Source organism: Gorilla gorilla, chromosome 20 (assembly GCF_029281585.2).
Source record: "Gorilla gorilla gorilla isolate KB3781 chromosome 20, NHGRI_mGorGor1-v2.1_pri, whole genome shotgun sequence".
NCBI lineage: Eukaryota > Metazoa > Chordata > Mammalia > Primates > Hominidae > Gorilla > Gorilla gorilla.
This window is the reverse complement of record NC_073244.2, coordinates 46,554,617-46,580,375: the sequence shown is the minus strand read 5'-3', so window position 1 is coordinate 46,580,375 and position 25,759 is coordinate 46,554,617. Positions and strand designations below refer to the sequence as shown.

Sequence of the window (25,759 nt, the reverse complement as noted above, 5' to 3'; positions counted from 1 at the left end):
TTCCATCAATGGGGGACTGAAAATAATAGACAGTGTTCTTGCCCTTGGGGAATTCACAGCCTTCCTGGGAGGCAAGGCCTATAAACAGAATGTGAATGCAAACACACAAAGCCACGCACCAATAAGAGCTCAATGACCGGCAAGGGGAGGGGCCTGCATTTGTGCAAAAAACGGGACGTTCCTCACTTTATAGTCACTGCGTTTTCCCTTATTTTGTGGAATACCATCATTTCATTACATATGCTCCTTCCCTCCCCCTGCGATATTTTATTTTGAAAACATTTCAAGCATCATGAAAAGATGAAAGAATTTTATAGTGAACACCAGCATTCTCACCACTTAGATTTTACCATACTTGCTTGGTCACACATCTGTCCATTTAGCCCCATATCAAACATTTTTGATGCATTTCAAAGTAAACTGTAAACATTATATTTGCTGCATTTTGTCTTATTTATTTTTTGGTCTATCGTTCAGGCTGGAGTGCAGTGGCAGGGTCATGGCTAACTGCAGCCTCAATCTCCTGGGCTCAAGCAATCCTCCCACCTCAGCCTCCCAAGTAGCTGGGACTACAAGCACACACCACCATGCCTGGCTAATTTTGTAATTTTTTTTTTGTAGAGACGGGGGGGTCTCATAATGTTGCCCAGGCTGGTCTTGAAATCCTGAGCTCAAGCAATCCTCCTGCCTCAGGCTCCCAAAGTGCTAGGAATACAGGTGTGAGCCACAGCACCCAGCTGCTTGCTGCACTGATATAAATAGAACCTTCCATTCATGTCAGATACTGATTGAGGGTCTGCTCTGTGCTAGACATCATCTCACAGGTACTGGGGGAGGCCCTACTTAAAAGAATCCTATAGTGGCGGCTTTCGAAAAGGCAACATTCAAGGGACTCTTTCTTTCTTGAAGTAAAAGCTTTCATTGACTTTATTTTTATTTAAAAAATATGTACATATATATGTGTGTGTATATATATGTATATATGTATATATGTATATATATATATGTATATATGTATATATGTGTATATATATATATGTATATATGTGTGTGTGTATATATATATATATATATATATATTTTGAGACAGAGTCTTGCTTTGTCATCCAGGCTGGATTGCAGTGGGGTGATATCGGCTCACTGCAACCTCTGCTTCCCAGGCTCAAGCAATTCTCCTGCCTCAGCCTCCCTTACAGGTGCGTGCCACCACACCCAGCTGATTTTTGTATTTTCAGTAGAGACGGGGTTTCACCATGTTGGCCAGGCTGGTCTCGAACTCCTGACTTCAGTTGATTCGCCCGCCTTGGCCTCCCAAAATATTGGGATTACAGGCGTGAGCCACCACACCTGGCCATCACCCGGCTGACTGACTATTTTTTAGGCACATTTTCTTGCTGGGTTTGCTTGGATGGGGGTCCTGAAAATACCAAAGAGATACAAGATAATTGATAGGCACTGAGTCAGTCCTGGGAGGCTTCTGAAAAAGGAGAGCTTTAAGTCGGTTTTGAGGGTAAAAGAGGCCTGGATCTCTCCTGCCTGGAGGTCTTGTGTGCTGTTCCCTCTACTAGGAACACTCTCCATGCCCCTCGGCCCCTCATACTGGCTCTTCCCTACCCTTTGCATCTCAGCTACCTTGACCGCTCAACCTGAGCTACGGCCACCCTGTCACTCTCTCTCATAGCCCTGATCTTGTTTTTCCTGTTGGTTATGACAATCTGTAATCATATTACAAATATCGTATCCATTTCCCCCCAGATGAAGAGGTTCAAGCAGTGATGTCAAGGCCAGGCATGAATGTCTGGCAAGGAGCAGAAGGGAAGCCACTGGCTTGAGCAGGTTGGGAAGGGCCATGGACCGAGTGTGAGCAAGACACAGGCTGCTTTGCCTGAGATGGGTGGAGCCAGGCTAGGGAGAAACACGGAGAGGAAGGGCCGGTTTCTGAGGATGCTGAAGAACAGGGAGAGGAGTTTGGGTGTGGCTCTCACCGGGCATCTTTTACAGGGTCTGTGCTAAGCACTTACAGGCATGATTCATTTCATCCCCACAACCATCCGGGAGGCAAGTACCATGATCATCGCCCTCACAGATGTTGAAGAAGAGGTGCACGGAACGGAGCGTGTTGCCTGAGGCCACCCTGCTAGTCAGTGGTGATGGCCAGGCTCCAGTTCAAGGGCACTTCGCTGCTGAACATCTCTAGCAGTGAGGTGGCATGCTGCCCTTGCGACCCCCAGGAAGCAGGAGGGGGCTACATCCAAATGAGTGTTTTTTTTTTTTTTTTTTGATGGAGTCTTGTTCTGTTGCCCAGGCTGGAGTGCAGTGGTGTGATCTTGGCTCACTGCAACCTCCGAATCCCAGGTTCAGGAGATTCTCCTGCCTCAGCCTCCTAAGTAGCTGGGATTACAGGCGCACACCACACCTGGCTAATTTTTGTATTTTTAGTAGCCATGGGGTTTCACCATGTTGGCCAGGCTGGTCTCCAACTCCTGACCTTAGGTGATCTGCCCGCGTTGGCCTCCCAAAGTGCTGGGATTACAGGTGAGAGCCACCCTCTCCTGGCTCCAAATGAGTGTTCTTTAAAAGTAAGTTTCTGCATCTGGCATTTATTTTTTAAATTGAGGCAGGGTCTCGCCCTGTTGTCCAGGCTGGAGTGCAATGGCGTAATCATGGCTCACTGCAACCTCAGCCTCCCGGTTCAAGCGATCCATGTGCCTCAGCTTCCCAAGTGGCTGGGACTATGGGCACACGTCACTACACCCTGGCAATTTTTGTATTTTTTGTAGAGACAGGGTCTCACCATGTTGCCCAGCTTGGTCGGGAACTCTTGGGCTCAAGCAATCTTCCCTCCTTGGCCTCCCACGGTTTTGGGATTACAGGCGTGAGCCATGCATCTGGCATTTTCAGGATGTGTGCATCTGTGTGTCACAAGATTAAACAACTGCCAAGAAAGCATTCCAGCCACAGCAATGTGACCAGCACTGCCGAGAACATATATTGAGTGCTTCTGAGTGGCAGACACTTCTCTAAGCAATTTACATGTATTACTTCACTTAATCCTCACATTCACCCCTCTTTACAGATGAGAACACTGTTGCGCAGATGGGTTAAGATCATGGTTAGTAAGCGGTGGAGCTGGGGTTTGAATGTAGGCTCTGGGATAGGCATCGTGGAAGAGGTAAGACTATAGGTGCCAGTTTGAGATCTGGGACGCCCCAGAAGGGAGCAGAGACATCACCCATCCCCAAAGCCTCATCTTCCCACTAGACTGAGTCCAGCCTCCAATCTCCCTCCTCCCTGGTCTCTGTACTCCACAACCCCCAACAATCAGTTCCCCAGGGGAACCCTGTTAGCACCCGTGGCAGCCCAGAACCCTCGGCTGGTTCCACCTCATTCAGAGTAAAAATAAAAGTCAAAGTTGGCCAGGTGTGGTGGCTCACGCCTGTAATCCCAGCACTTTGGGTGGCCTAGGCGGGTGGATCACTTGAGGTCAGGAGTTCGAGACCAGCCTAGACAACATGGCGAAACCCTGTTTCTACTAAAAATACAAAAATTAGCCGGGCGTGGTGGCAGGTGCCTATAATCCCAGCTACTCGGGAGGCTAAGGCAGGAGAATCACTTGTACCCTGGAAGCGGAGGTTGTGGTGAGCCGAGATTGCACCATTGACCTTCAGCCTGAGCGACAGAGCGAGACCCAGTCTCAAAAAAAAAAAAAAAAAAAAAAAAAGCCAGTCTTCATAATAGTCCCCAAGACCCCAGGATCTTTCCCTCTTTGACTTTAGCTTCTCCCATCCCAACACTGCTCCAGCCACAATGGTCCTCAAATACAGTAGGCAGGCTCCTGCCTCCAGGCCTTTGCATGGCTGTTCCCACTGCTTGGAATCCACTAGCCCCAGCTAATCCCCATGGCTCACTCTTCCACTCCCTGCAGGGGTCAGCTCACAGGCCACATCTCAAAGAGCCTTTCCCGAGTACCCTATTTAAAACACCTCTCTGTCACTTATTGCCCAACTTCCCCCACCATGAATGTAAGTTCTGCAAGGAGAATGCTTTTTTTGAGACAAGGTCTCACTCTGTCACCCAGACTGGAGTGCAGTGGTGCGATCATAGCAGCCTCAACCTCCAGAGCTCAAGCGATCCTCTCACCTCAGCCTCTGGAGTAGCTAGAACTACAGGTGTGCACCACCACACCCGACTACTTTTTCAAAAACATTTTTTAGAGATGGGGTCTCTCTGTGTTGCCCAGGCTGGTCTCGAACTTTTGACCTCAAGTGATCCACTTGCCTCGGCCTCCCAAAGTGCTGGGCTTGCAGGCATGAGCTGGGATTATGAGGTGTCACTCAGCTGGAGAATGGTTTCTAGGCTGTATCCCCAGTGTCTGGAATAGGCGTGTCACAGAGCAGGTAGTCATAAATATTTGCTGAATGAATGATGTGGTGAATTAGAGAGAAGAGCTGAGACCAGAGGGCCTTGGACATGACATAGGCATATCAGATTTGTGGGTGCCATCACGCATAAGAACACGGGTGGCATGGTGATGGAGGAGAGAAAGCTGTTTGGAGTCAGACTGACCTGGCTCAAGATTTTTGTTGTTGTTTTTTTAAGACGGAGTTTCGCTCTGTTGTCCAGGCTGGAGTGCAATGGTGCAATCTCGGCTCACTGCAACTTCCACTTCCCAGGTTCAAACAATTTTCCTGCTTCAGCCTCCTGAGTAGCTGGGATTATAGGTGCCTGTCACCACACTTGGCTAATTTTTGTATTTTTAGTAGAGAGGGGGTTTTCACCATGTTGGCCAGGCCGGTCTTGAACTCCTGACCTCAGATGATCCACCTGCCTTAGCCTCCCAAAGTGCCTGGCTCAAGTTTTGACAACTCTATTTTACCACAGTCTTTTCACATATGATTTTGTGTGTGATGCTGAGCCACTTGGGCCTCAGTTACCTCATCTGTATAATGGGAATAATATTAACCTCTTGCGGTCATATTGAGGATTCAATGAGATCATATATGTGAAAGCACCTAATATTTTATTTGGTTCACACTAGTTATTTAATAAGGATGCCCTAGGGCTGATCTGAGGTGGCTCCTCAGGCCCAGCGATGTCTGAGGGGCAATTTTTTCCTAGCAGGTAGAACACAGGCCTGTTGGTGGCATGGGAGAATCGAGGTGATCCATGGACATGGCTTTGAATAACTGAATCACACAGGGAGAAACTTACTTTCTTCTCAATTTTCTTTTAAGCTCTCTGACTATGTTAAAGAGAAAGACTTCATTTTAGTTTTTGAAAAAATTTATTATTAGTGTTATTTTCTTGAGGCCTGGACCTACCTTTGAGAAAGACCCCATGTCCGGCTGTGCTGGTGAGTCAGAACACCTCTTTCATACTTGCTAATCTTCCTTCTTAACAAAAAGGGCACATGGCCGGGCGTGGTGGCTCATGCCTGTAATCCCAGCGCTTTGGGAGGCCGAGGCAGGCAGATCACTTGAGGTCAGGAGTTTGAGACCAGCTTGTCCAACATGGTCAAACCCCGTCTCTACTAAAAATACAAAAATTAACTGGGCATGGTGGTGTGCACCTGCAATCCCAGCTATTTGGGAGGCTGAGGAAGGAGAATTGCTTGAACTCTGGAGGTGGAGGTTGCAGTGAGCCAAGATTGCGCCATTGCACTCCAGCCTGGGCGACAGAGGGAGACTCCATCTCGAAACAAAACAAATAAACAAACAAAAACCAAAGAGAGTGCAGGAGCTGCAGCAAGCATAATGTAATACCACTGTTTGCTCATGCCTGTCATCCCAGCACTTTGGGAGGCTAAGGCAGGAGGATCGTATGAGCCCAGGGGTTCAAGATCAGCCTGGGCAACACAACAAGATCTCATCTCCACAAAAATAAAAATTAAAAAATTAGCTGGAAGCTAGGTGCGGTGGCTCATGCTTGTAATCCCAGCACTTTGGGAGGCCGAGGCAGGCAGATCACGAGGTCAGGAGTTCGAGACCAGCCTGGCCAACATGGTGAAACCCTGTCTCTACTAAAAACACAAAAATTAGCCCAGCGTGGGATTACAGGCCCAGCATGCGCCTGTAATCCCAGCTACTTGGGAGGCTGAGGCAGGATAATCACTTGAACCTGGGAGGCAGAGGTTGCAGTGAGCCAAGATCGCGCCATTGCACTCCAGCCTGGGCAATAGAGTAAGACTCTGTCTCAAAAAGAAAAAAAAAATTAGCTGAGTGTGGTGGTGTGCATCTATAGTCCCAGCTACTTGGGAGGCTGAGACGGGAGGATTGCTTGAGCCCAGGAGGTCGATGCTGCAGTGAGCTACAATTGTGCCACTGTACTCCAGCCTGGGCAAGACCCTGTCTCTAGAAAAAAAGAACTATCTCCCAGAGTTGTATAATTCTTAAACTGCTTGTGCTTAGTCCAATGCTGGGTACATACAGAACCGCTGATAAGCTGGAGCTGTAATTATTATTATTATTATTACCACCATCGCTATTATCATCATTAACGAGTCAGAGATGGAATAACAGGGAAGTAGGAGCTGAGGAGGACAGATGGGGATTGTGTTTACAAGGTAAGAAGTGTTGGATGTTATAAGCTGGGGTGCGGATATTGGGGTGGAGAGAAGAGAGAGACTGACTGAGAGACATTGAGAAAGGCTGATGGAAACTGGCCCCTCCTAACTGGGCGATGAACCCCAGTGATACGAAACAGTGGGAGGCCCTGTGGCCCCTGGGAATAGAGAAGCAGCCACACTTGCTGGGCAGGGGTGAGGCGGGGGGAGGCTCCCAGGTTCTGTATCCCGAGCTGGGACTGGGGAGAGGGCCGTGGCGCTCACGGATGGCTCCTGACTTTGCGTTACCCTCTTCTCGCTTGCCATTGCTGCCCTGGCCCCTGGCCAGGGGGATGGGTGGGGTGAGCTGGCCCAGTCCCGCCCCTCATAGGCGCTTATACTCACACGTGCCCCTCTAGGGCTGCGTAAACAGGATGGGCGCCTGGGTCAGCGGCTCCCTCCCTTGGCCTTCCCTCCCACTCGTTCCCCGGGGGTGGCTGGCGCGCCCGGCTGCCCTGCTCCGCGCCCAGCTTTCTCAGCCGGGAGCAGCCTGAACGCTGAGACACCCTGCTGACCACTCAAAGGGCTACAGCCACCTCCTTCCCCGACACCGAGGGTCCCCCCGGGGGCTTTCCCCAGAACCTCAGAAGCTGACACGCAGCCCCGTGGCTGCCAGTCTCTCTCTGCAGGCTGGAAGGGGTGGAGGAACAAGAGGGCAGTCACCTGTAGGTGGCAATGCGGGAGGGGAGAGGGAGAGGAGAGGCTAAGGTGCTGAAACCGAGAAAGGCCGAGGACCGGCAGTGCCTGTCACTCTGGAGCCCCTGAGCCAGGCTGGCTGAGCCTGGGTGGGTCCTGTACCCTGGGGCTTCCCTGTCCTTACTCCCTTGGTGGGGTCCTGCCAGTAATTCCTCTCTTCTAAGTCTGCCCCCACCCCACCGCCTCCAGGAGCCAACGACAACCTGTCTCCTTGGATGCCCCTGCCCCCACCCAGCACCCCGAATGCCTGGGGTTGGGAAATGGGAGCACTTTTGCATCACCTCTTCCATTTATCCCTCCCTCCCTCCCTGATGCAGCTCACTCTCTGTTTCGACAGAGACTCTCAGACTCACAATAACAGCTGATTACCCTATTGGTGGCTGGGCCCTGAGTCACTGCGGGGAGGGACCTCAGGTTGCCCAGCCCTGTCACCTTCTCCCAACCTAGAGTATAAGGAGTAGTGACAGGGAGGTGGACTCTGAGAAGCCCGGGCAGTTGAGGACAGGAGAGAGAAGGCTGCAGACCCAGAGGGAGGGAGGACAGGTAGTCCGAAGGAGGAGGACAGAGGAGGGCACACAGACGCAGAGCAAGGGCAGCAAGGAGGAGACCCTGGTGGGAGGAAGACACTCTGGAGAGAGAGGGGGCTGGGCAGAGATGAAGTTCCAGGGGTCCCTGGCCTGCCTCCTGCTGGCCCTCTGCCTGGGCAGTGGGGAGGCTGGCCCCCTGCAGAGCGGAGGGGAAAGCACTGGGACAAATATTGGGGAGGCCATCGGACATGGCATGGGAGACGCCCTGAGCCAAGGGGTGGGAAAGGCCATTGGCAAAGAGGCCGGAGGGGCAGCTGGCTCTAAAGTCAGTGAGGCCCTTGGCCAAGGGACCAGAGAAGCAGTTGGCACTGGAGTCAGGCAGGTTCCAGGCTTTGGCGCAGCAGATGCTTTGGGCAACAAGGTCGGGGAAGCAGCCCATGCTCTGGGAAACACTGGGCATGAGATTGGCAGACAGGCGGAAGACGTCATTCGACACAGAGCAGATGCTGTCCGCAGCTCCTGGCAGGGGGTGCCTGACCACAATGGTGCTTGGGTGAGTGGCTGTGGGGCTGCGTGTGGAAATGGGAGGCTATGGGCTCCTGGGCTGAGATTCTTGGGAAACGGTTGAAAGGAAGGATGGATCTCTTACTTGCAGTTCTGGGGCAGCTTCCTTCTATGTTCCGCCCCCCTCCTATGCCACCCTGGAGTCCCTCTGCCTGTCTCTCTCCCGGTCTCTCTATGATTTGCCCTGGCTCTTCTCTACCAGGGTCAGAGATGGTCCCACTAAGTGCAGGTATGTTGTTCTTGCAGGAAACTTCTGGAGGCCATGGCATCTTTGGCTCTCAAGGTGGCCTTGGAGGCCAGGGCCAGGGCAATCCTGGAGGTCTGGGGACTCCGTGGGTCCATGGATACCCCGGAAACTCAGCAGGCAGTTTTGGAATCAACCCTCAGGGAGCTCCCTGGGGTCAAGGAGGCAATGGAGGGCCACCAAACTTTGGGACCAACATTCAGGTAAAGTCACCCCCAGACCTGCTACCTGCCACCTCCCTCCCTCCAAGCTCACACACTCCGCGTGCCTCCCTGGTCCCTCTGGATCCTACTCTCAGTCTCACCCTCTCTGCAGGGAGCTGTGGCCCAGCCTGGCTATGATTCAGTGAGAGCCAGCAACCAGAATGAAGGGGTAAGAGGAAGGGGCTGGGAACAAATGAAGAAGCCACTGGGTGCAGGCTACGGAGAGCTGGGGAAAGACAAAGAGGAAAGCAAGATGGGGGAGTGGAGGGATTGGGGTGAGAGGAAGAGATGGGGCTGGGTGAGGTGGCTCACGCCTGTAATCCCAGCACTTTGTGAGGCCAAGGCACGTGGATCACCTGAGGTCAGGAGTTCAAGACCAGCCTGGTCAACATGGTGAAACCCTGTCTTCACTAAAAATACAAAAATCAGCCGGTCATGGTGGCATGCGCCTGTAATCGCAGCCACTTGGGAGGCGGAGGCAGAAGAATCACTTGAACCTGGGAGATGGAGGTTGCAGTGAGCCGAGATCGCATCACTGCACTCCAGCCTGAGCAACAGAGTGTGACCCTGTCTCAAAAAAAAAAAAAAAAAAAAAAAAAAAAAAAAAAAAAGGAGGAAGAGACGGGCCTGGGCCTGGGGAGGAGGCAGATGGGAAGGGGAGGTGGGAGAAACACATTAGGAGAAAGGAAGCCAAGCCCTAAAGAATGGGAGAGGCCTGGCCTGTGTCCATGGCCGAGGCTGACGTCTCCAAACTCACCATCCCTTTCCCTCGACAGTGCACTAACCCCCCACCATCTGGCTCAGGCGGAGGCTCCAGCAACTCTGGGGTGAGTGGAGAGGGGCAACCCAGGAGTTGCGCACCAGGAGGAAATGGAGAAGTTCTGCTCCCCTTAGACTGGGCATCATGGAATATGGCCTGGGTGGAGAGGGAGGGAGGAGGGGCCCGTCTTGGTGCTCTGTCTTTAATCCCAGCCCTGCTCCCTTCCTGCCCCTCAGGGAGGCAGCGGCTCACAGTCGGGCAGCAGTGGCAGTGGCAGCAATGGTGACCACAACAATGGCAGCAGCAGTGGTGGCAGCAGCAGTGGCAACAGCAGTGGCAGCAGCAGTGGTGGCAGCAGTGGCAACAGCGGTGGCGGCAACAGCGGTGGCAACAGCAGTGGCAGCAGCAGTGGTGGCAGCAGTGGCAACAGTGGTGGCAGCAGCAACAATGGTGGCAGCAGAGGTGACAGCGGCAGTGAGTCCTCCTGGGTGAGTTTGGCACCTCTGTGGAAGGCTGAGATGGGGTGAGGCCCTAGTGGTCCCTGCCGGGAGAGGTCTCCAAGTTTCTCTGAAAGCTGCCGCTGCCCCAGGATGGGCGGCCTCGCTGATAGTCGTCACCCTGAGGCTCCCTCAGCCTCCTGTTCCCCACCCATGCTGTGCCCCTGATGCGCGCACTATCGTTTCTGCCAGAGCCACCCCACTGCTTCTGACTCTGTATCCCTATTTTCCACTCTGTGATGGTGGGGACGTTATCCCGCCTGTCTAAGCTCTTGCAGTCAAGTCCACTTGGCAAGTCTCAGGAGACCGTGGGGTGGCGGAGAAAGAGGGGGACATGGGAGAATACGACACTTGTCTGGGAAGCTCCCAGGAGAATGGGGGCAGGACTGTGATCCGGGAGACCTACGGACGCTGACAGAGCGACGGTGCAGACGACATTCACACATGGGGCCCCTGCACGATGGGTGTGAGGGCAGGAAGGGGCGCTGTCACCCCGCAGCTGCCACCCCAGGGCCCCGGGCCTCACTGACTCCAGAGCCGGCAGTCTCTCCAGCCTCCTGGTCAATGGCCTGTCCAACCCCTTGGCTGACGGCCTCTCCCATCCCGTGTCTTGGAGTCGAGCTGGAGAGGGAGCCACATCTGGCTTCCTCGGGGGTCCGGGAAAGGTGTCAGACAGGAGGAGGTGCGTGGACACAATAAGCCGAATAACCTGAGCTGCTCTCATGCGCCGCTCCCGGTATGATCCTCCTCTCTCCCATCTAGGGCAGTTCTGGGAATGGTGACCAAGGCAGCTATGGCCGCTCCCAGGTGAGGGCTCTAGGGTCCCTTCCACTTGCTGCCCCCTGGTGGCAGGATCGCTGCTACTGCGCGGCCGGGCTCCAGGGGTTCCCACCCCCGGCCTGCGGTGGGCAGCAGCTCAGGTTCTCCAAATCATTGCATAGTTCCGAATACCCTCGGCCACACCTGGCCTTCTCCATGCTCAGAATAACTTCCTGCAGCGACCAACAGGCTAAAGAGGGGGAAGGTCTGGAGGTTGGAAAGAGGACTGGAATCTGATTGGGGTTCCAACAGATCTGTAACACAGCTGGGAACGACTGGGTCCCCTTTAGGTCCTTTAGGACAGCGTTTGAAATCTTGCTTTCCCCTGCAGGGATCCAGCACCGGCTCCTCCTCCGGCAACCACGGTGGGAGCGGCGGAGGAAATGGACATAAACCCGGGGTGAGTGGCTGGCGTGAATCTCCCACCAACCGCGGGAAGGAAAAGGAGAGCAGCTGGTTTCACTAGCAGGATCGGGGAGCCAAGGCTCCGCGGAGATGGGGCTGGATGGCCGCGGAGGTGGAGCGGAAGCGGCTCGCCCCGGGGTTAAAATGCTGCCATTTTGGGGCTGGGACTGGTCTGGGAGGGGACTGAGGGAAAGTCTCCCCTTTCTCTCCTCGGCAGTGTGAAAAGCCAGGGAATGAAGCCCGCGGGAGCGGGGAATCTGGGATTCAGGTGAGAGCCAAAGTCTCTTAAGTCTCCTGGGGACTGCAGTTCCTGCCCAGGACTGTGCCCGCTCCTGCTAACTCAACTCTGCTCAACCCCCTCCTGCCTTGTCTGCAGGGAACTGACTATTTCGGCAGAAGAAACCAAATGCACTCCTAAAAATGCTAACAATTTCCAAAGTACTAATTAATTGCAAATCTTGCTGTGATATACCTCACCTTATACCACAGATGGGGCTGGGAGAAATTCCATGTAAACCGGTCCTTTTAGAAGCCGGGGGAAGTCCTCTATCCAGCCGGGGAACAGACTGTGGTGAACTCTGGGGGATTCAGAGTGCTTTGGAAAAACATTCCCCCCAGTTATGCTGGAAATGTGGGCTTTATGTCAGCACCTGTGGTGCTGAGAGTTAGTGTCACGGAGATCTTGTGAAAGTGCAGGTTGCTCTAACAGGGCTGGGTGGGGCTGAGCCTGTTCGCCGCGTTGCTAACAAGCTCCTGGGTGAGGCGTTGGTGGGAAAGGACCCACGTGGCCAGGGGCAAGGCCAGACCGGAGGTGCTGGGGCTGAGTAGAGACATCTCTTTTTAGATAATCTATGAGGGATACTAACCTTTTATGGGAACAAACTGGTTTTTTAAAAAAAATTTCTCCCCATTTGTAACCCTCTTTCTAGTTTGTGTTTTTTTCCTTTTTGAGTTGGAGTCCCGCTCTGTTACCCAGGCTGGAGGGCAGTGGTGCGATCTGAGCTCACTGGAAACTCCACCTCCTGGGTTCAAGCGATTCTCTTACCTCAGCCTCCCGAGTAGCTGGGATTACAGACGCCTGCCACCACCTCTGGCTAATTTTTTTTTGTATTTTTAGTAGAGACGGGGTTTCACCATGTTGGCCAGGCTGGTCTCAAACTCCTGATCTCAGGTGATCTGTCCGCCTCTGCCTCTCAAAGTGCTGGGATTACAGGCATGAGCCACTGCACCGGGACTTTTCTAGTTTTTTAATATACCGCAGTTTTAAGTATATAAGTAGTCAAAAAGCAGCCATCTTTTCCTCTATGGTTTTTGCTCTTGGTGTACCGCTTTAAGGTAATTTCCTTCTAGCACTATGCATACTCCTGCAATTTCACTTTTTCAATTTAACTGGGATGCATCTGGACTTTGTTTTCCTATATGCTGTCTAGTCCCACCCCTCCATCTAACCAGACTTACCCTACGCTTTGTATCCGAGCTGTGTCCTCCTTTATGAGGGGAAAACTGGTTAAAAACAGAGAGGAGGAAATTGATGAGCTAGAACTAAAATTTTCCCCCAAAATACTTCACTGATATTCCCAGTCCCATGTATTCAATCACTTCAACCACTGATTTAAAATGCCTCTTGTAAATACCTTAGTATTTTGGGGAGTTTCTGGGAATTCTGTCAGACAGGACTGCTTTATTTATGGTAGCTTTAGAGTATGTTACTATCTACCTCTTATCTTCACTGACCATTTATCTTTTCCAGTGTTTTCTTACCTATTCTTAGACTTTCATCCTCCCAAAAAAATGTCAGTGTTCAGACCAGTTCCAAAAGAGAGTGCCTTTAGGATTGTTAGAGGAATAATATTAAATCAATACATTAATTTTCGGGGGTGGCCTCAGGATCTTCAGCAGGGGTCTGTGTTTCTTTGTCTCACCCTGCAGGGCTTCAGAGGACAGGGAGTTTCCAGCAACATGAGGGTAAGAGGATGGTAGACGTGGGGTCAGAGACTGTGCCGGTAATAAGCGGGGTAGAGGTCTGTTCTCCAGGAGCAATACTGGCAGACAGGTGGTCCCACATCCCTGCCAGGTCTACCTGAGAGCTCTGGGAACGAGGAAGTACTGATGGGTCTGGGAATTCGCCATGTTTCACAGCAGATAAAGCAGGACTCCAGAGGAGCCCACCTCTCCCTTAAGAGGGGACCAGCCAGTCTACTTTATGCCGCCTCAGCCCCCACTGGCTCTCCAGCTAGCATCCCCTTTTTTTACTAATGCCAATCAGCCCAGACAGGGTCCTTCAGTTTGAATCAATTTAGTGTAACAGCCTGGCTCACTCCAGCTCCAAAGCCAGGGGAGAATTCAGATGCTTTGCTGGCAAAGCCCTCCCTAATGGATTTTGGGCGGCTTGCAGAAATGAACATAAACAGAGATGGCGATGTTATCTATGGACATCGTAAGTGAGCAGCCACCCGACCCACAGGAGCTTGAAACGAGATCTTAGGGCAGATGGAACTTCCCTGAGAGAAGGACCTCTTTCTCAGGCCTCTGGGAAGTCCTCTGTCATGCTCATGTCTCAGTCCCCCGATTCAGGAATCCCTCGCTGACACCCTGCTTCCCTGCCCTCTCGTCCCCCTGCCCGCCTGCCTCCCCATCAACTCCTCTCCGTTTTCTGTCTCCCTAGGAAATAAGCAAAGAGGGCAATCGCCTCCTTGGAGGCTCTGGAGACAATTATCGGGTGAGCCTAGGGGCAGGCAGGGTTGGCTTTAGGAGAAGGGATGGTGAAGCATGCTAAGATCCTGGGAAAAGAAACAAAAATATCAGTTTCTTCTTGCAAGCTGCTCTGAATCTGTGTCCAGTGACCATCAAGAGACCAAAACAGGGGTCTGGGATCCCCATCTCCATCTTTGGTTCATTCCTTCCTTCCTTCCTTTTGATTTGGATCGGAGCCATGTTACTTTTGTAAGGGGAAAAAACAGATAAAAGTAACAGAAGAATGGTCAAGGGGATTTCCATACTTAGGGAGGCAGTGTTGAGAAGGAGAAAGTCACTGAGCTTTGAGGTAGAAGATGAGGTTTCGAAAGCCAGCTCTGGCCAGGCACCAGCATAACTGTAATCCCAGCACTTTGGGAGGCTGAGGTGTGGGGATCATTTGAGCCCAGAAGTTTGAGACCAGCCTGAGCAACATAGGAAGACCCTGTCTCTACTTTTAAAAAAGAAAATAATAGGCCATGTGCAGTGGCTCACACCTGTAATCCCAGGTAGCTAGGATTACATGCCTCAGCCTCCCAAGTAGCTGGGATTACAGGCATGTGCCACCATGCCTGACTAATTCTGTATTTTTAGTAGAGATGGGGTTTCACTATGTTGGCCAGGCTGTTTTCAAACTCCTGACCTCAGGTGATCCACCCGCCTCGGCCTCTCAAAGTGCTGGGATTACAGGCGTGACCCACCATGCCCAGCCTCAAAAAAATTTAAGATATATATTAAAATCACCACCAGCTCTATCATGTCATCTGTATATCTTCAGGCAAGTCAGCTAACCTCTCCGAGCCTGAGCTTCCTCCAGTAAAATGAGGACAGTGAAACCTGACTCACGCAGCCCTCAGTTACTGTACAGCTTTCCATGTCACCACCAGACCAAGGTGTTGTGGAGTCCAGACTCTGGAGACAGATGCTGCATAAGGCATGGTGCTTGGCGTGCCGTAGGACTACACGTTAGCTAATCTCATTTACTTGAGGTGTTTTGGGGACAGACCAGGATGGAGGCAAGAGTCTGAATATTGAGATTCAGGGGACTGGGTGGGGTTCCATGGGAGCAATCCATTCTAAGAAGGCTTTCCCAGGTGAACTTTTTGGTGCTGTGTAAGGAAGAGAAGGCAGCTTTATAGAGGAGGACAGGAAGCCTGGACCGAGGTGGGGATGAAGCAATCCGGGGCAGGTTGACAGGTGGCAGGCATGATAGGAAGCATAAGCCTTGGACATCGGTCCCCCTTCTCCCCATCCAGGGGCAAGGGTCGAGCTGGGGCAGTGGAGGAGGTGACGCTGTTGGTGGAGTCAATACTGTGGTGAGTGGAGGCAACACTCCACCGTGGGCTGGGACCATGGTGTCACGCAATCCTCGCCTCCCCTCCTGCCACTCAGATCTCCCGACTCTGGCTCACAAAGTGGGTTCTTCTCTCATCCCATATCTCCTTGGTTCCATAGAACTCTGAGACGTCTCCTGGGATGTTTAACTTTGACACTTTCTGGAAGGTGAGTTCTGCGAGATGGCTCTGTTCACTCGCATTTGGAAAACCAACCCCTGCCCTTGGCCCCACAGGCTGGGGTCCTCTTTCTAAACCAACAGGCAGCAGTGGCCCTTGACCTCTCTCGGCCAATTACCTTATGACTCAATTTGGCCATTCTTCTTTTTGTTTCCTCCATAGAATTTTAAATCCAAGCTGGGTTTCATCAACTGGGATGCCATAAACAAGGTAAGGGCTGGACATCTTCGTCGGAGAGGGCTATAGGGAAGAAAGCTAAAACTCCGCTCTGTGAGCTGGGGAGACAGTGATGCTGGCCACTGAGGAAGCATTTAGGCCGGTGCTAAAAACAAAAACTAAACACACCGGGGGTGGTGGAGTGAGGACAGAGGAGACCTGAAAAGAGGGGGAGAATCTGGAGCAGCTGAGATTGAGGTTGAGCAGAGGAGACGGGCTTCTTTGCTGTTTCAACATATAGACCCGAGCAGGTCCTGAACCTCACTTTCCCCTTTGAGATGGGGAAGGTTAAGGGGAGAGTAGATTGACTCCTAGAGGGCACATGGAATGAGGAGTGAGGTGGAGCTAAGAGGCCCCAAGAGGAAGGGCACCCAGAGAAAGGAACCAGCACTGGCCGAGAGCCTCAGGGGTGACAGGCATTAGTCTCTCCCGCACAAACAAAAACACAGCTGGGGCGCAGAACCCCTCCCTCCTTCCTCCCTGCCTACCCTTCCCTCTTGCAGGGGAACCCCTGGCCAGGCTGCTTTGATACCTGAGTAGCACAGGCACCTCTAGAGTAGAGGGGGCTGGAGTGGAAGGGAGGGGAGGAAGGACCGGTGGACAACCCATGCAGACACACCCCCGGCAGAAGCTGCGATTGGTGATTGGAGGATGGGTTTTTGAGACACTCTATTTTTTTTTTTTAAGAATATGAATTAATTGTCAAAGTTTAAACATGGAGAGACTTCACATAATGATTTGGATTTCTGGTTTCTTTCAAAAACTTTGGTAACACTGGGTTCCATTTCCATGGGGTGGGGTTAGGCTAGAGCTGAGAAACAGCTGCTGCTTGGCCCAGGTGGGGGGTGTTGGGAATGGGTGGGGGGGTCACTCCCTAGTGGCCAGACTGTCCCTACCTGTCACAGTCATTTTAGCCACCTGACTGGCCCCTGTGAGCAGTGGAGTTTCTGGCCTTTAATGTAAAAGAGAGAAGACTGGGCTCAGGAAAATCTAAGTCTGACCTTTTAGGAAGGAGATTGAGGAGACAGGAGAGTACAGATGTTCCCACCCAGCTACAGTGGATTCATGTTCTCTGTTTCTTTTCTTTTTTCTTTTTCTTTCTTTCTTTCTTTCTTTTTTTTTTTTTTATGGTGAGACGGAGTCTCGCTCTGTCACCCAGGTTGGAGTGTAGTGGTTCGATCTCAGCTCAATGCAGCCTCTGCCTCCCGGGTTCAAAATGATTCTCCTGCCTCAGCCGCTCCAGTAGCTGGGTTTACAGGTGCCTGCCACCACGCCTGGGTAATTTTTGTATTTTTAGTAGAGATGGGCTTTCACTATGTTGGCCAGGCTGGTCTCGAACTCCTGACCTCCAGTGATCTGCCCACCTTGGCTTCCCAAAATGTTGGGATTACAGGCGTGAGTCACTGCATCTGGCCTCTCTGTTTCACAGAGAACGGTTTCTGGTAGGAGCAAGACTCTTTCCTGGGTCACAGGGAACTTAGGGTCTGATGGGAGAGCCAGGGCACATACAGACACTTCCCAGAGAGCCAGGACAGACAGCCTGCCAGTTTTGCCCATCTAGGGCGGCAGTCGAGGGAGTGATCGCAGTGAGGCAGGATCCATCTGGGCCAGCTCCTCAAGGGGCAGATCTCCTAGAAAGCAGGGCAGGGCAGAGGTGGGCAGGGGAGAGAATGGAGCCCCATTCTTCACAGTGGGGTGAGGGAGCTGAGGACTTCAGCCAGAGTGAGGAGGGAGCAGAGGGGAACGCAGTGTAATGTTCCTGACGATGCAGGGGGTTCTTAAGCCCAAGCCGGGATATCTGGGTTTGTTTGGATAGCAGTGGTGGGCAAAAAGGTCCCTGTAGGTTTCTGGAGCAGGGGTCTCTTATACCCTTGTGCTGGCTCACAATGCCCTGGAATTCCTATTTCTCAAGCTCTCTCTTAGAACCTATTTATGGCCAGGTGCGGTGGCTCACGCCTGTAATCCTAGCACTTTGGGAGGCCGAGGCTGGCAGATCACTTGAGGTCAGGAGTCTGAAACCAGCCTGGCCAATGTGGTGAAACCCCATCTCTACTAAAAATACAAAAATTAGCCAGGCACGGTGGTGTGCGCCTGTAGTCCCAGCTACTTGGGAGGCTGAGGCAGGAGAATCGCTTGAACCTGGGAGGCGGAGGTTGCGGTGAGCTGATATCGTGCCACTGCACTCCAGCCTGGGCGACAGAGCGAGACTCCATCTCAAAAAAAAACAAAACAAACAAAAAAAAAACCTGTTTCTTTGCCCAGGACCAGAGAAGCTCTCGCATCCCGTGACCTCCAGACAAGGAGCCACCAGATTGGATGGGAGCCCCCACACTCCCTCCTTAAAACAGCACCCTCTCATCACTAATCTCAGCCCTTGCCCTTGAAATAAACCTTAGCTGCCCCATACTCCTGGCCTCTGCTCCTTTCTTACGTCTCTGCTGTTGTCCAGGGTGGTGTGGGAGGGGTGGCTGCAGCCCCACAGCTTCGGGAAATGGGCTGGAGGAGGCCCGGCAGGTGGAAAGGGGACACTCTGAGGCAGGTCCTAGTCTTGAGGTTTTGCTAGAATTAGGTTCTGCTGGAGGCTGCGGAACTTGGGATAGAAGACATTGTATGCTCTGGGACAGGGAATGTTGGTTAGTGCCTCTCTCTCTCCCTGTGTTTCCCAAAATGGTTTCCTGGTGTCCCTAAAGACTCTCAGCTCCTCCTGCCCCCAACCTTAGTCACAATGACATTCTGAAGGCTGAGATAGGGCAGTAGCAGGAGGAGGGGTGGGTGAGTGGGCCCAGGCTCTCTGCTAACCTGCTCCCCGCCTTTCATCCACAGAACCAGGTCCCGCCCCCCAGCACCCGAGCCCTCCTCTACTTCAGCCGACTCTGGGAGGTAGGAGAATTCTTGCTGTTTGAAGAACTGGGGGCCTGGCCCTCCTGACTCTCCCCAAGCCTCCCTCAAGGCAGCCACCCTCTGCTCCAACCACCTGTTTCAAAACTCCCCCTTTTTTTTTTCGAGACAGAGTCTCGCTCTATCACCCAGGCTGAAGTACAGTGGCGCTATCTCGGCTCACTGCAAACTCCTGCCTCGTGGGTTCACGCCATTCTCCTGCCTCAGCCTCCCGAGTAGCTGTGACTACAGGCGCCTGCCACTGTGCCCGGCTAATTTTTTTTTGTATTTTTAGTAGAGACGGGGTTTATACCATGTTAGCCAGGATAGTCTCAATCTCCTGACCTCGTGATCCACCTGCCTCGGCCTCCCAAAATGCTGGGATTACAGGCGTGAGCCACCGCGCCTGGCCAACTCCCCCTCTTCATTTTTGAGACAGCTCATCCAAATCTTATCACCAATACCATCTCAAGTGCTGACACCCTCAATCTCCCACGTGCTTACCTTCCTCCAACCCCAAACCACACCCAAAAGCTCCTTCCTACCCGAGATCTGGAAACCCCACCAATTTGCTGCATAGACCACCCCGTGGGTTCTGCCTCCCCGGCCCACTCTGCCCTCCTTCTCCCTGCAGGATTTCAAACAGAACACTCCTTTCCTCAACTGGAAAGCAATTATTGAGGTAAGGGGGGCAGGACTTCTCAGCTCTGGGACACAGGGTTCGGGGCCCTGGGCGAGCCGCTGACCCAGGTGTCTGTCCCAGTTTCTTCCCCTCCCTTCCCACTTTCCCAGGCTTTGTGCAATCCCAAGTGGGGGCGGGGTGAGAGGGAGAAGCCATGAGTCACTGAGGAGCAGGGTGGGAGGACGTCCCTAGAATAAAAGCCGAGGCCGAGGGCTGGGGCCTCCACAAGCACATGAACATGAAGCTGGCCACTGCCTCTGCTCTGCTCCTGCTCCTGCTGGGCCTGGCCTGGACCCAGGGGAGCCACGGCTGGGTGGGTACCGCAGGGTGCGCAGGTGCAGGGAGACCGTGTTGAGGGGAAGAAGGGGCCTAGGCTGGGGCATGGGGAGGACAGCTGAGGTGGAACGGGAGGGCGGTGTGCAGGGGTCAGGTCCCTGTCTAGTGGAGGCAGCTGCTGAGGGTCTGAAGACCTGGGTCAGGGAGGATGGGGAGAACCTCTGGGCGGTGCCAAAGACCACACTCCAATTCTGCATGGCCAGTAGCCTTTGAGAAACAGGACCCGTGGGCACTGAGACAAAGGCTGCCTGCTCCCGTGTCTACGTGTGCCAAGTATATGAGGCTGGACAGGTGGGGCCCTGCAAAGGGGGAGGTCGAGGCGCTCCAGCTAAGTGTGGTCATGCATGTGTGTGTGAACAGGGTGGTGTGTTGTCTGATGTTTCACGAAGAACCAGGATGCTGATCTCTAATTGTAACTAATTTAATTTTTAAGTAGACCAAGCGAAAAATATCTGGAGGCCCATGGTCAACCAGTTTGTGACCTCAGGGTTAGGGCTTGTAGTGGGGTTTAGGTTCAAGGTCAGGTATGGATAAGGCAGAATTAATGCTGGAGTCAGGACTTCACTGTCACTCTGTGTGTGTGTGTGGCAGGGCGGACGGTCCAAGTGGAGAAGCCGTGATGGCAGGAACTGAACTTTTCAACGCTTAGAGTTTCTCCTCCTGCTCTGGGGCTGGGGGGTGTCCGGTGCATTTGCAGTGTCTTAAGTTGCTTTATCTGTTTTCTTGTATTTCTCTTCTTTTGCTTCCTGTGGTCCAGAGCTAACCTAAGCACGCAGCTTCTGCAGATAACAACCCCTCCTTCAAGCACCCGGTGGGGCATGGCGTCAGTGTGCAGGGACTAAGGGCCTACGGGCATAGCAGCAGGACTTGGTGCAGGCAGAAGGCGGGCTGGGCTGCGGTGCCTGCGTCTGCCCCAGAGGAGCCTGCATGGCTGCAGCTCACTTGTTCTAGCTCAGTCTTAGGCTGGGGCTGCCAACTCTCCCACGGCATGGGTGGGGAAGGTGTTGCCAAACCTGGTTCTCTCCCTGGCTCCCAATGCTGAGTGTGGATATCTGTCTTCTATCTATCTGGGCCATCAGCTCCTCCAGGCTCACTGCCTTCTCTATAGGTAGCACGTGGAAAGGGGTGGGGTGAGGGAGAAACTGGGGCTCTGAAAGCCCGGCAATGCCCGCACGACTGCGGAGGCACGAACTGCGGCCCCTTCTTCCTTTCAGGGTGCGGACGCATCATCACTGCAGAAACGTGCAGGCAGAGCCGATCAGGTGAGTCTCTGTCCTCAGGTTACCCTGCAGGGCCCTTGGTCCCCCTTGGCCTTGCTCCCGGGTCTGGGCAATCTGAAGTTCTCTTTCACTCCTCCATTCTATGGCTTTCTCAGCCGGGTGCAGGATGGCAGGAGGTGGCAGTTGTAACTTCCAAGGTGAGACATCTACCATGGACCTGCTGGGTTACGTCCTGGCACTTCTTTTCTTGGTCTCCTACCCTCACCTCCCAAGTAACACTTGAAGAGTTGGGAGAGGCCTTGAGGGCAGGAGGAGGAGGAGGAGGAGGCGGCGGCCATTTGGGCTAGGACAGTAAAGGCAGGTGAGGGTGGGGGCCCTGGCTGGCTGGAGGAGATTGTATAAAAGAAAACACGTGACAAAAGGAGGGGAGAAGGCAGGCGTTTTGGGAAAGGTCTGGTCCAGGCAGGAAGGTGGGGTGTTTATTCCAGAGCAAAATGGCCTTCGTCCGTCTGTTCTAACCCTCATGCCCACTTCTTCCACAGAACTACAATTACAACCAGCATGCGTATCCCACTGCCTATGGTGGGCAGTACTCAGTCAAGACCCCTGCAAAGGTGAGACCGGCAACCGCCCTGTCTTCCCGCTGGGGGCTCTGCATGAGGGATGGGGAGAGAGGCTTTCACTGCCGGGGTCCTCTTGGTTGGTTGCCTGAGGCCGGATCCCGCTCTCTTTGAGTCCAGGCCTCCCCACCCCTTTGCAAGGGAGACTCGGGTTCCCTGAGACAGTTTGGAAGTGGAGGGCAGGAGGGTTCAATGCGCCTCACACCCACCCAGTCAGAAAAGGTTAAAAAGGAGCAGCAGCAACAGAGAAAACTGAGAACCAACACCCTCTCCAAGAAGAATATAGGCTTTAAAAAATCATGACACCTGCAAAACACGCAAGCAGCCCTTCCTCACAGGTTCCCTCTCTGTGGACCTTTTTTTTGGGGGGAAGATGGAATGGAGGGCGAGGAAAGCAGACTAGCACTTAGGGGAGGCCGGCCTGGGGATGCCTGGTTGGCGGTGAAATGAATGCTTTATTCCACAAAGGAAATGAAAAGAAAAAATACGTGAGAATTTGGTTTCATTCCGTTGCAAAGAAGGCAATCTCATAACATCAGTAAATGAATATGCTAAGTACAAATTTGGCTGACAAAGCAACAGCAGGCTGTGTATTTCCATCTCTCATGACAATAAAGTCCCCGCCCTTGGGGAGAGGACCTTCCACTGAGAGACGAGAAACTACAGGCCGGTGAGAGGAGGGACATGCAGCTTCTACTGCCTGTGGCTTCCACTCTGCTGAGTTATCTGTGGCTTCCACTCTGCCGGGTTATCTGTGGTCAATGTCTCCCTACCTGGCAGGCCAAAGCGAGGCCTATCCTCTTTTGACCCCCTTGGTCAGTACGTGCCCAGGAACCATGTTCAATATCATCTTGGATCAAGTGCAATCAGGATGATAAACGTGCTGTGAAACCAACTCCACAGCCTGAATGTCCACAGTCAGACTGGAAAACCTTGGTGATAGCCCTGGTGTGAGCCTGCCCTTGCTGCTGGGCCCTTCATGAGCGCGGAGGCCATGGCAGAGTACAGGGAGGCCATGAGCCCCACATCACTTTCCTTTGATCTTTTTGCAGGGGGGAGTCTCGCCTTCTTCCTCGGTGAGTATGGGGGCCTGATCTTCATGTGGCTGGAGAGAGAAGGGGCCTGAGGCCAGAGGGTATGGAAGGGACCCTGTGGTGGCCACTCAGACTTTCTCTTTTTCCTGCAGGCTTCCCGGGTGCAACCTGGCCTGCTGCAGTGGGTGAAGTTTTGGTAGGTGAGTGTCAGAGTGAGCCGACCCAGGCCACATCCTGGGAGTGGAGGCACAGTCACCTGGGGAAGGGCCAGGATCTTGGTATATCCTCAGATCTCAGTGGGCAGCGACATGAAGTCAGGTATGCTCTGGGTGCATGCTGTAAAGGTGTTAAGGAAGAGGGGACCTCATGGTGGGGTGTGGAGAAAGACCTATAATAAAGTGATCTAGGGCTGGGTGCAGTGGCTCATGCCTGTAATCTCTGTGCTTTGGGAGGCTGGGGTGGGAGGATCACTTGAGTCTGGGAGTTTGAGACCAGACTGGGCAATATAGCAAGACCCCATCTCTGAAAGAACAAAACAAAACAAACCATTCCAGCCTGGGAAACATGGCAAAACCCCGTCTACTAAAAATACAAAAAATTAGCCAGGTGAGGTGGTGCATGATTGTAATCCCAGCTACTCTGGAGGCTGAGGTGAGAGAATCACCTGAGCTTGGGAGGTTGAGGCTGCTGCGAACTGCGATTGCACCGCTGCACTCCAGCCTGGGCAATCACAGTGAGACCTTGTCTCAAAACAAACAAACAAACAAACAAACAAATGAAAAACATTAGCCAGGCATGTGGTGACACATGCCTGTAGTTCTAGCTACTTGGAAGGCAGAGGCAGGAAGATCGCTTGAGCCCAGGAGTTCAAAACTGCAGTGAGCTATGATCACACCATTGCACTCCAGTCTGGGCAACAGAGGGAGACCCTGTCTGGAAAGAAAGAGAGAAAGAGAGAGAGAGAAAGAGGGAAAGAAAGCAAGCAAGAGGGAAAGAAGAAAGAAAATGACCTAGGACCCTCGGAAAGCACCTTAAGGTGGGACCACATAGGCACAGCTCTGAGAAGATGGTGTTCTAGATGGAGCACAGGGACCGGGATAGAGATGTTACATGGGAACTGTGGAGAAAAGAGCCTCCCGGTGGAAGGGTTCAGAGGTGGGACGCAGCGAGGCTGCGTGGGCGAGAGGTGATAGCTTAGCTCGGCAGAACCACAAACTCTGTTTTAGGTGGAGCAAAAGTGAGGGGCACCACAGGCGAACAGGTAGGACAGCAAAAGAATGGTGGGTGCCCAGACGCTGGGTGAAAAGATGCCCCGTTTCCGCAGGCTTAGGAATGGCCACGTGCTACCATTTGATTTTCTTTCTTCTAGGCAATTTCTTGCAACCACCACCGAGGCCCCGAAAAGCACTGGTCATCAGGGAGCTCCTCCCCTTGGCCCCCAGCCTGTGCCAGCCCTGGCCCGGCTGCCACACCTCTGTTTCCTAGGCTGGGGACCCAGCTTGTCTCTCCTTGTTTCTTCCCACTGCACTGTGGTGCTTCAGTGACCACCAGCCTCGTCAGATACACCAGCATCTTTCTGTACCTCCTCCCTTTTGTGACCTGAAGTCACTGTGACAGTTCTCCAGGAAGGAGGAGCTTCCTACTTTTGAGTTTCTCTGTGGAAATAAAACATGAATCTTGTTTCCCTACGACTTTCTCAAATTTTATTCTTTAATGCTATGTTGATGGCCTGGCTCAGGGAGGATGGAAGAGTAATTCAGGGGCAGCTAATCTGCCTTCTGCCTGAAACTGGTATAAAGCACAGAGGCTGAGAGAGATGAGACCTGGGTTTTATTTCTGACAAGAAGCCTGCATTGTGTCTCAGTTTCCTCATCTGTAAAAAAAAATCATTGCCCAACCTATATCTGAATACCATTCTTTTTTTTAGAGACTGAATCTCACTCTGTGGCCCAGGCTAGAGTGCAGCGGCACGATCTCGGCTCACTGCAACCTCCGCCTCCTGGGTTCATGCAATTCTCCTGCTTCAGCCTCCTGGGTAGCTAGGATTACACGCATGCGCCATCACACCTGGCTAATTTTTGTATCTTTAGTACAGATGGGGTTTCACCATGTTGGCCAGGGTGTTCTCGAACTCCTGACCTCAGGTGATCTACCCGCCTCGGCCTCCCAAAGTTGCTGGGATTACAGGCGGAAGCCACCATGCCCGGCTTGAATACGGTTCTTTTTTTTTTTTCTTGAGACGGAGTCTCGCTCTGTCACCCAGGCTGGAGCGCAGTGGTGCGATCTCCGCTCACTGCAAGCTCCGCCTCCCAGGTTCACACCATTCTCCTGCCTCAGCCTCCTGAGTAGCTGGGACTACAGGCGCCCACCACCACGCCCGGCTAATTTTTTGTATTTTTTAGTAGAGACGGGGTTTCACCGTGTTAGCCAGGATGATCTCCATCTCCTGACCTCGTGATCCGCCCGCCTCGGCCTCCCAAAGTGCTGGGATTACAAGCGTGAGCCACTGCGACCGGCCTGAGTACTGTTCTTTTTGCACTTGAAGCAGCCACAGGTGTTTTGTTGGCCTGAAAAAGCGACAATGGAAATATTCGAGTCAGGAGCAGGGGGAAAGAGGTTGTTCAAAACGGGAGGTCAGTCCCAGAAGGTCAGGGAGAGGGCAGGAAACAGGAGCGAGGTGCTGATAGAGACTGTGCTTCTCCACATGGACAGGCTGCCGTGGGGATGGGGGCGTGGTTGGGGAGACGCGCTTAGGAAGTTGGGGGCACTGGATCTAACCCAGGGCCTTATCACGGGCACTGACTGCCCTGTGTTTCCAGGATACAGAGGGAGGGAGGCAGAACACTTCCACCCCATCACTGTACCAATGAAACAGGAGAGGCTGCGGCGCAGGCTGAGCCAGGCTTATCCCACGCTGAAGAGCCCTTGGGACTGGGCTGGGGGTCTGCAGTAGGAGCCCCTAAGTCCCACCAAGCTGGTCCAACATGCCCGGATTAAGGATCCCCCACCCCTTTGTCCCCCTGGCATCCCTGCAGGGGACAGGAAGTAAAAGGTGGACAGGAGGCGCCCTGCCAGCCTAAGTGACTCCCTCCAGGTTTGAGTTCCCTGAGGGCATGGCCCCCATCTGCCTAGGTCACTCTCCACCCACAGGACAGGCACAGGGCCTCAAACAGTGCATGTATACGTGAAAGAAACCCGGCCCCAAACTGAC

General features: G+C 52.9%; 1 protein-coding gene across 48 annotated transcripts; it reads left to right on the top strand.

The window, feature by feature from the left end:
* Window positions 1-7,030: 7,030 nt before the first annotated feature.
* Window positions 7,031-24,236, top strand: DMKN (dermokine). Of its 48 annotated transcripts, XM_055368986.2 has the most exons (22): window positions 7,754-8,377; window positions 8,635-8,835; window positions 8,948-9,004; window positions 9,612-9,662; window positions 9,832-10,083; window positions 10,855-10,899; window positions 11,243-11,311; window positions 11,534-11,584; window positions 13,246-13,281; window positions 13,982-14,035; window positions 15,306-15,365; window positions 15,505-15,552; window positions 15,726-15,773; window positions 18,603-18,659; window positions 19,291-19,338; window positions 20,889-20,936; window positions 21,050-21,091; window positions 21,437-21,508; window positions 22,567-22,590; window positions 22,701-22,748; window positions 23,775-23,809; window positions 23,918-24,236. In XM_055368986.2, exons 1-20 carry the CDS (start codon window positions 7,952-7,954, stop codon window positions 22,746-22,748), a joined length of 1,737 nt encoding a protein of 578 aa, XP_055224961.1. In that variant the 5' UTR covers window positions 7,754-7,951; the 3' UTR covers window positions 23,775-23,809; window positions 23,918-24,236. The 48 variants fall into 48 exon arrangements, 45 of the variants coding, with proteins under 45 accessions (XP_063557308.1, XP_063557307.1, XP_063557310.1 ...); XR_008673725.2 differs by lacking the exon at window positions 23,775-23,809 and having other exon boundaries at window positions 22,701-22,866; XM_055368985.2 differs by lacking the exon at window positions 23,775-23,809 and having other exon boundaries at window positions 7,757-8,377.
* The last annotated feature ends 1,523 nt before the right edge of the window (window positions 24,237-25,759 follow it).